This window comes from Triticum dicoccoides, chromosome 1B (genome assembly GCF_002162155.2).
Source record: "Triticum dicoccoides isolate Atlit2015 ecotype Zavitan chromosome 1B, WEW_v2.0, whole genome shotgun sequence".
Classification (NCBI taxonomy): domain Eukaryota; kingdom Viridiplantae; phylum Streptophyta; class Magnoliopsida; order Poales; family Poaceae; genus Triticum; species Triticum dicoccoides.
In genome coordinates, this window is record NC_041381.1 from 511015837 (window position 1) to 511025520 (window position 9684).

General features: G+C 45.8%; 1 protein-coding gene across 1 annotated transcript; it reads right to left on the reverse strand.

The window, feature by feature from the left end:
- Nucleotides 1-327: 327 nt before the first annotated feature.
- Nucleotides 328-4986, reverse strand: LOC119345470 (polypyrimidine tract-binding protein homolog 3-like). The gene is made up of 15 exons (XM_037615536.1): nt 4842-4986; nt 4642-4710; nt 4388-4459; nt 4209-4285; nt 3799-3880; nt 2919-3051; nt 2434-2498; nt 2300-2349; nt 2174-2215; nt 1996-2047; nt 1850-1898; nt 1755-1768; nt 1531-1638; nt 1097-1240; nt 328-989 (listed from the first exon to the last, which is right to left on the reverse strand). Exons 2-15 carry the CDS (start codon nt 4696-4698, stop codon nt 600-602), a joined length of 1335 nt encoding a protein of 444 aa, XP_037471433.1. The 5' UTR covers nt 4699-4710; nt 4842-4986; the 3' UTR covers nt 328-599.
- Nucleotides 4987-9684: the final 4698 nt, after the last annotated feature.

Genomic DNA, 9684 nt, shown 5'->3' on the forward strand with positions numbered 1-9684 from the left:
TAAGAAATCCCAGCTAACTCTATCATATACTTTCTCGTAGTCAAGCTTAAGAATCAACCCACTAGCCACAAATGTGTGTAATTCATGAATAACCTCATGGGCCATGACCACACTTTTCAAGATAAATCTCCTTTTAATGAAGGCAGTCTGATTAGAAGAAATTAATTTGTCAGAGAGAAGGAAAACCCTAGTTGTCATAGCTTTAGAAAAAAATTTCACAGCACAGTTACTCAAGCATCTTTAACATCAGCGTGTCCTTCAATCCCAGTTGCTACACAGCAACCAGCAAGGATCAACCAGAAACACAAACACAACAATCGCATGATCTGCACTCTTTTCGTTTCCTGTAGATTTCTTTCATTCATAATTCATACGAGCACAGCACGCAGTACAATCCTCTGGTCACCTTAAACCAACAAGGGAGAACTCGGGACATGGGCACGTGGCTCAGCAACGGTACAGCAAAAACAATGCAACAGTCAGGGGGAGAATTCACATCTTAAGGATCATTCAAAGCTTCCTAAAAAGAAAAGAGGGAGGACGCAAAAGCATTGAGCGAGTAGCAGCCAAGCAAAAGCTATATGCCTGGGAGGGCGTATCTACAGACTCTGCATCTGGGAAAACGAGATCCGGATGGTGCTCCCCTCCAGCGGGCTGGCGTGCTTCGACACGAGGGCCTCAGTCGCCTCCTCCTCGCTCTCAAACAGGACGAGGGCCTGCCTCTTGCCATTCACCTCGAACAGCTTCGTGCCGACGATAGAGCCGTGCTCAGACAGATGGGCGAGGAGTGCGTCCTCTGAGACGTCCTGTGCGAGGGCAGAGACGTGGATCATCTTGGTTGGAGCGCAGCAGTGCCGGTAGTTCTTCACCACGTTGCTGTTGAAGCGGTTCAGGCCCGAGTTGATGTAGTCGTGCGCGTCAGGGGCAGGGGTTATGGTGGGGTACTTCGAGTAGTTGACTTCCAACTTGTTACCAAATAGCATGGCCCCCTGCAGCCGAAAAATGGGAAAGCGGCATCGAAATGTCAAAGGTGACAATCATTCCAAATGGAACAGATAAACCAGATAGGTTGATATACTATAGAAAATGCACGCACCTTGAGATAGTTCACAGCTAGCTCGGCCTGTAACCCATCAGCCATTTCTACAAGGGCAAGATCTGGTTTGTTGTGCAGCACCTTGATTCGAACTATGTTTCCATATAAAGAGAAGAGATTGAAAAGCTTATCCTCATTGGTTTTCTGCACAGAGAAATGTTAACAATGAAAGACGATCGTCCAAGGTATATAACCTCTACATGGAAACTTAAGAGAAGCTTGAACACCCTATAGGTTGGCATCCACCACCATATAAAGTACTTAAGATTAATGGCCACATTTTTTCTAAGACTTTCCTTAATTGTCAGTTCGGTCCTTGCAACAATAAGAAAGACAAGTCCTACCCAACAACCACATTTTCCATGCTCGGACATTTGAAAAGGTAGTCAAAATATCAAGATTGTGAAAGGAGCCTTCGAAGATTCAAATCTTACATCAGTGTTCAAATTACTGACTATCAGTGTGCACCGTTCATTGGTACCGGTCACTCCAGGCGGTAAAGTTCCACCAAATGCAGCTGCAATCGTTGCAGCTCTTCCCATCTGTTATTATGCACAAATTCAAATACTTTTGTATGAGAACTCCCAGGGATATTTGAACAAGATGCAACAAAAAACAACACTGGAGTAACACCATTCAAAGGCAGTCAGACACCAACCTGTGTATACGGACCTGTACAAGAAAGGAAACTAAATAAGATATTTTTCATTATCAACAAAGATTATTTATTGAAAATTCAATGTAGTAAGCTACCTCCAGGTTGTTGGAAGGGATGGAGACCCCCAGGATCTGGAAAACCTTGCTGCTCCAACCAATCAAAAACATACAGTGGTTAGCTTCAGAGCATAAATGACGCATGTAACAAGTGTGATATAGCAAAATAAAGAGAACCACTCAACCTGGGAGGGCCTTGGACGTTGTTCAGTAGGCAATGATGGATTCGTGAAATCCCTGGACAAGAAAAGAGATTCACCACGGGTGACTTTCATGTTAACTGATGCTACACAGTAACTGGCATGCCCATGACTGCATTAACTATGTTGCTTGTAGAGATGAGAACTGACAAATTGACCTCACCTAGTTCTTTCATTGTTGAAATGGACTTGCAGTTCGCTGAGACTGGATATCCACATAAATAAATAAAAAACAATCAGATATAACAACTGAGAAAAAAAATCAACTAGGATTAGTCAAAGCTCATACTTGGAATATTGGATGTCTAGCTGGCAGCAACCATCATATATGTTCCTTCCCTGGAAAAGTTTGGTTTGTAAGATTAAGATGTATGAGAATCATGCGTAGAATCTAGGACACTAGTGGAGCCATGAAGTAATTACATGCAAAGCAGCAAGTGCTTCCACAGCCTCATGACGCGATTGATACTGGATGAGGGCCTGAAAGCCTGCACCAATCAAACAAAATGTATTGAATCATCTATTTCAGATAGTAAAGATAACCAACTGTTTATTCCAGTTCAAGGACGGACAAAAGCACTAGTCTATAGTAACATATGCCACTATAGTTCTTTTTTTGTTGTTGGTACTGCTACAATTATTAGTACACATGTTTTCAAACCGTGCCGAACCCGTTGCTACAGAATGTTACACCCAATGTAATCAATTGATATGTACTACACACATTGTTCATACAGTTTGACAACACACCTGCTGTTTTCTGCAGAAGTTATAGCCTGTTACGCATATTACAGATACTTGTTAATACATCAACATTATCATTCAGAGGCAAACTGGGGAGTGAATCAGAGCATCCATATGCAGTTTACGTATGGGTGTGTGAGAGAGAAAGAGATGTGGAGTCTGACCAGCTGACTTCTGAAATTTGACAATCTTCTCCACATATCCATATGCTTTGAAAACTTGATGCAGAATCTCCACCGTTATAGGATAGAGCACGTGGTGGACAGTAGCTAGAAGGATTCGGTTGGGTTCTGATTCCTGAGGGCCAGCAGACGACCACCAAGACAGAAGAGTGGGAGAAAGAAAAGAATAAATAGAAAGGAAAAGATAGGTATATCTAGTTGGAAAAATAAGAGGCAGTAGATCTAACATGCAATTTAACTCAGCTATCTAAAAGGAATGATGAGAAGATACTAAACATAGCTAACCGTCCTTCAAATTTTGATGTATGAAGTATTTCCACGATTTATGGTGTCACAGTAATTCAAATTTCTATTTTTACATAATCACACTACCATATTTCCTAGTTGCAGGTTCCATTTTAGCATGATACCACAATCATATCCTAATCTTGTAGCCTTGTAGGCACCTTTTCACAAATATAGTCCCACGGCAAAACCATTTCATGCAACTGAGTAACTGACGGAACTAGATAGCGCATCAATGTGTAATCGAGGCAAAGCATTATGGACACTTCACATCCACAAACAAGTTAGAGTAGCGTTTAATAATTAAGAACATATGTCATTATTTTGAAAATCATCCGCAACCTGAACTTGCAGAATCTAAAAACCCTTTATAAGTCAATGTTGTACCACCGCAGTATTGCCACAGCTAAATATTAGTTAAGAGTATCATGCAGCTGATTGCTCAACACGAAGCTCTAAAAACACTAAGGATAGAGATTTCATAGTTCACTAATGATACTAAGTTACTAACAACTCCGGATAACTCTGAGAAACTTATAAAACAAATCTTACAAGTTAAGGGTAGACAAGTATATACCTGATCAGAATTCCGGCTATGAGAGCTCTGGTCGGTGGTAAGTTCTTGATGGGATGAAAATTGCATGTAAACATGCCTTCCCCTAAATTGACATAAAAGGGTGCACATGTGTGAGAAAAGGAATGAGAACATACCAAACAAAAATATGAAATTTAATGAGAAACCGGTTGTCTTTTAGGTACAAATAAGGTAACAAACCAGCTCGATACTACATTTACATTTGTTGACATAAATAAAGCACATCACAAGGGGCAAACCATGCCATTAAGCGTGCATTATCCAGAACGACCCATAACTATGTACTACTAAGCTAAACATTGCAAAAACTAAGTGCAACTCCGTAGCAGCAAACACAAGTAAATGCTGGGCTCTTGGCATCGAAAAACCAACACAACCAAGAACCGGATCACCTTATGCTAGGTTGGACACCACTGTAGTACTGCAGGGCGCTCACGGAAGAATGAATGTCTTGCATCTGGAGAAGGGCCTGCACCGCAACACAAGAATTTTTCAACACCGGGACTGCTTGATTGCTTAACAACAACAAGCAAAAAAACACCAACGGAAAACAGAGAAGAAAAGAACCCACCTGATTCTTGCCACGCAGCATGACGAGCTTGGATATCGAGCCGAACGGCTGCAGCAGCTGGAGCAGATCGGCCTGCGGCGAAGAAGGGTAAGGAGAGGCACACGCCGGGTGCAAAAGGCAGTAAAAGCGCAATCTTTATTCAGGGAAGCCGTTCCCCCGATTATTATTATTTATTAGAAACACAAGAAACGGATTGCCCCGGACGGAACGCAGAATCAGACGAAGCGAAGTGCAGGATTTCCGTCCCCTCTCACCTCGGTGATCTCGTGCCCGACGTTCCGGATGTGGATCACCTTGGACGGCTCCGCCATCCTGCCGCCGCGCTGAAACAGGGGAAGCGACCACTAATAAGTCACCAGGGAATTCCTTACGCCACGCACGGGCAAACGGAGAGGAGAGGTCGACGGGAGGAGATCCAGAGCCGACGCTCCGGCCTAGGGGCGAGAGGCATTACCTTGTTGGAGGGTTTAAGCGGGAGGAGGATCTAGGGTTTTGCCCCGCGGAGGGCGAGACGGAGGGGAGAAGAAGGTGGAGGGAGGGGAGAAGAGCCGCTGGAGCGTTCTGTTTTGGATTCGGCAGGAAAGAGAGAGATCGAAACGGCTCCGCAATCTGCGTATCCTGAGGCGAGCGGACTCGTGTTTTGAGTGACGCTGGTCGTGGGCGGCACGTCATACGAGCCGCATAGAAGGTGTGTTTTACTAGCTGGATCCGATGCGTTCCTCTGATCATCCACGAGACAGATTACCCGTGTCATACATAAGTTTGTCAAAATTTTCGACACAGCACGTGAACTGAGCGTAGCTCAAACGGTTAGGTCGCTTGTAATGGAACAAGCCTGCCAGAGGTCAAATCCTAAACTTGTCACTGGTGCTCGCATTTTTCCTACCGCCGATCATAGATGTGCTTGTGACGCTTTCCGGCGATACATCACCGTCAACTACAAATGCATCTGTATCGTGTTCAAAGAAAAAGTGTTGATTCAATTTTGGACGACACATCACTAGTTAGAGAGTATGATTCGAAAGTCACCACAGAAAATAAATGTAAAACTCATCTTTTTCTTACACTTGTACATATTTTAATGTTTTCGTAATGAATATAGTGATCTCATCAAACATGACGCGATCTGATGACGAGGGAGTGTTCATGTGTAAGTGTGAAAAGTGATTAGGATAATTTTTGTCCGAAACCGTTTTCGAATCCCTTTTTATAGGATACGGCAAGAGATGTTTGACGGCGGACAACAATTGGATCCAAATACGTCCGATTGATAAGATACAGTATAAGATATGGTATTACTAATATACGACACATTAGAAGGAAAACGTTTAAAAGCATCTGGATGAAAACATCATCATATAAACCGGGTCACCCTACGCAACACGTGTCCCCTGCTAGAGCGAGTCCATCCTTCCTCCTCTAGCCTTATCTTCTCCACTCGTCCTCTCCTCCGCTCGTTCTCCTCTTCGTTTCTTTTCCTCCCCCAATCTCCTCTCTTCAGTTGCAATCGAGAGAGAGGATGCCCATGGTGACACCGATCGCCACCGCCCCTGGAGTTGAAAACAAACGATTCCACCATGGCCTGTCCCCCAAGCTCCTCCGTCTGCTGCTGCTCAAGGTCCTCTCCTTCAAGTCCCGTCCACCATGGCATGCCCCAAGCTTCACCTGCTGCTGCTCAAGGTCCACACGACAGCACCGTGACTCGCTGATTTTTGTCGATGAGAGCTAGTGCTGCAACGCAGCCTCGTCGTTGACTCGGATGCTGCCGGTGTTGCGACCCGACGACTCAACGGTGCTATCGGCGTTGCGACTCGATGCTCGTTGTCGCCGGTGCTGCAACGTAGCACACATGGGAGGTTGGGCTGCACTCCGTCGTGTTGCAACGCATCATGGAGGCTGGAGTGCAGTTAGACGCCCGCTCGTCGCCGGTGATGCGACACAGAACGCGAGGAGGAGGTGGGCAGTGCTGCGTTGGAGCTTTTTCCGTGCCGACGGAGTTGCAATGGAGCGTCGCCGGGGCTGCACTGAAGCGTCGCCGGGGGCAATGCCCGTGCTGCAACATGATTTCTCTGCCGTAGTTGCATTGGAGCTTCATCGGAGTTGCCGGAGTTGCATTGTAGCTTCACCGAGTTGCGCTAGAGCTTCACCGGAGTCGCCGGAGTTGCGTTGGAGCTTCGCCGAAGTTGCATTGAAGCTTCGCCGGACACTGTAGGTGCTGCGTTGGAGCTTCGCCGGACGTCGGCGGTGTGCCATGAAAGCTGCCGGGGTGCAGCAGCGCTGCATCGAAGCATTCACACACTTACTGGTTACTGCTGTTGCGCTATCATCCAAGGGCTAGCAATGCGCTATCCAACGGCTGCCTAGAGAAATCATCCGGCTGATTCGTAGCAGTGCCCTTAGAATAATTCATTTTTCTAGTCAGATAATCCAATCTTTTAAATTCTGATACCGATTTATGGGTGAAGTTTTAAGTATTAACTAGCAATACGTGAATGTTATCTTTGCTTATGAGACAAGAAATATGCTTGTTGGTGATTTATTTGGCCTATTTTAATACTATCTAGTGCTTTATGTGTTCTAAAGTGCATAAGTATTAAAACATATATGTTCCTCATGGAAAGTGACCTTTTATGATCCCGCGTCGTTCTGTTACTTTCCCGTGCCCGAATTCACATAATCCAATATTAGAATCCGCATATTCCGGTATCCATTCCGCTTTCAAATCCTAAAATAAATATAATATATAATATGGTACAAGAATTATCCATTCGAATCCGATCCGGTTTCATTTATGCGCATGATTTGACTTTTCTAAAAGGACACTGTTAGGGCTCTCCTTTTGGTGAATTTTGAGCTCTAGGCCCTCTCCTCCATATGACTATTTATTTCTTATATAGATATTTTACACTCATGGTGAACTTAGCTATGTTTTACCGTCCTCCTCTCTTTTGCAATGGTTGTCGATTCGACATCTACCCTCCCTCTGCGGCATGATGGTGCACCGCTTTGCCTCTGGCACCGATGGGACGACGGTGATCGTTGCCCCGTAACCTTAACATTGGCTACCTCTACCATAGGTGCCTTGCGCGGTTCCCGAGATAGCTCCGAAGTTGTGCAGCACGTCGTTGATGACGTGACATCATCTTTGTCCTTTCATGGGAGGCAAGGTCTCCCGACACCATGACGCCACACTCGTTAGCACACGACCCACCCGTTCGTCCGGTTTTGGGGCCATGGTGGTGATCGGTGGTGGTGGTGTTGTACTGTCAGGTCTCCCACACCGTCATTCGCAGCCATAGACTCGACATTGCTGCAAAGATCTTCTGCGAAGGCAACGGCCATGCTGGTGAGCTATTTTTTTTCCTTTTATGAATCATAGAGTATTGTTTCTATGAATCCATGAATGATGCAATTAGTTAGTACTTTTAACAAACCGTGTAATATATTGATATTAATATTGTTTTATGATATGGATATGAATATTGTGTGGTACTCATATGAATTCGTATGATATTGACATGATGTTCCATATTTTCCAACACAAATTCTATCCTTCGGAAGGATAAGCCACCGGATTTCCTTCCTTTCTTGGCAATAATTTAACAATCTGGTGATTGGTATACCCCAGCTTGAAAAAGGACCACAAGTTTGTCCAAAGAAAAGAAAAATTAATTGAAAATTGGTTAGCAATCTCAAAATTGACGAAAAGAAAGAGACATCGGGTGCAAGTGCAATTGTGTGAGTCGATCATGTCTACATGGGAGTGTGGCCATGGCTCCGATTCGGCCATCATCGGGTTCTGCCAGCGATGCTCCGGTGTGGGCACGTGCTGGATCTGGTGGTGCAACATTGCCTAGGGGCCTGATCCCGCCGATGGGTGCTATGGTGAGGACGTAGATCAGGGTGGTGCCCCTGGGGACGCATTGGGAGGACGTGAGATGACCGCAACGGTGGCGGTCTATGAGGTGGCCGGAATGACAGAGAAATCGAGGCTATCTTGCGTTCGCATTTCCCTCTCTCGCATCGAGGAGAACAAAGGTGGTGCATCAGTGACTAGAAGCATGGTGACGTGTAGGACGGCGGTCCTCAACCTGCATCTGGTGTCTTCTTGAGTGGTCAAGATCTGGTTAGCGATATGTCATTAGCCGGTAGCTAGGCTATTGGCAATGATGAATTTGATGACAAGTTTGTGATACTCCGGGTGGTAGCTAGATCAGGCAATGTCGGCGTGCAAGCTTCATGGCCTTGTTGAAGATGTTGCTCGAGGCTTGCCTTTGGGAATGAAAATCATATGTTCGATCTTAGGTTGCACTCATCAACATTGGTGCTTTAACGGTGATCCCTTAAAAAGACTTTGCTTAATAGTAGCTTATTTTTTCGTTTAATTCGGCCACATGTCATAGATTTATGGTAGGTTTGTGGAGGTCCTATCGCAGGGCGAATTAATGTTGGATAGTCTATGGTTTTCATTTTTTATTTTCTGTAAGCCATTCGTGCTTCATCGATGATAGGCTTTGCTTGGCATAATTAACTATTCAATAATATAAGGTTGTGTGCATCACTCGATGCGAAGGCCGATGGTCTTACCTGCATTCAAAAAAATATATAACTAGATGGGTTGTCAGAAATGACTCATATCGTACCTCTTTCGTCTAGCGAGTAGGTTTTGCTACTGACGGTCACCTTGGCCTCATCATCTTGCTGTCTTCTCCTTGTGAGCTGCCGTTAGAGCATCTTCAATAGATGGCAAAAATAACTAAGTTTTGCATCTCCGAGGCCCAAAAGCCACCTCCAACGGATGTTGTAGATGTAAAAAAAATTACAACACCTCTACAGAAGATGTAAAATACGACACATGGAGATGTTGCATTTCCACCTCCAGGAGATGTAAAATAGGCGGCCGCGCGCCAGCCGCCCTTCATTTCCTTCCCCAACCCACATCTTCTTCCTCCTACCTTCCGTCACACTGCCGCCGGCCACCCGTCCGCCCACCACAACACGCCGTTGTCCCCCCGCGCCCCCGCTCCCGGTTCCATCGCTCCTTCGCCGCCGGCCCCCGTGAATCGGGAGTTTTTTCGCTGCTTCTTCGACGCCCCCCGATTCGTCCCCTCCACCATTTCTACCGTCGTCGCCGCTCCTCCACCAACCCCAAGCCCTCGCCAAGTCCCACCCCACCTTCGGCCGCCACCACACACCGCGAATCAGCCGTTTTTTCACTGCCCCACACACCGTTGCCCGATTCGGCCCTGCCGCCAATTTCGTCCTCGTCGCCGCTCAACCGCCCCCACCCAGCCACC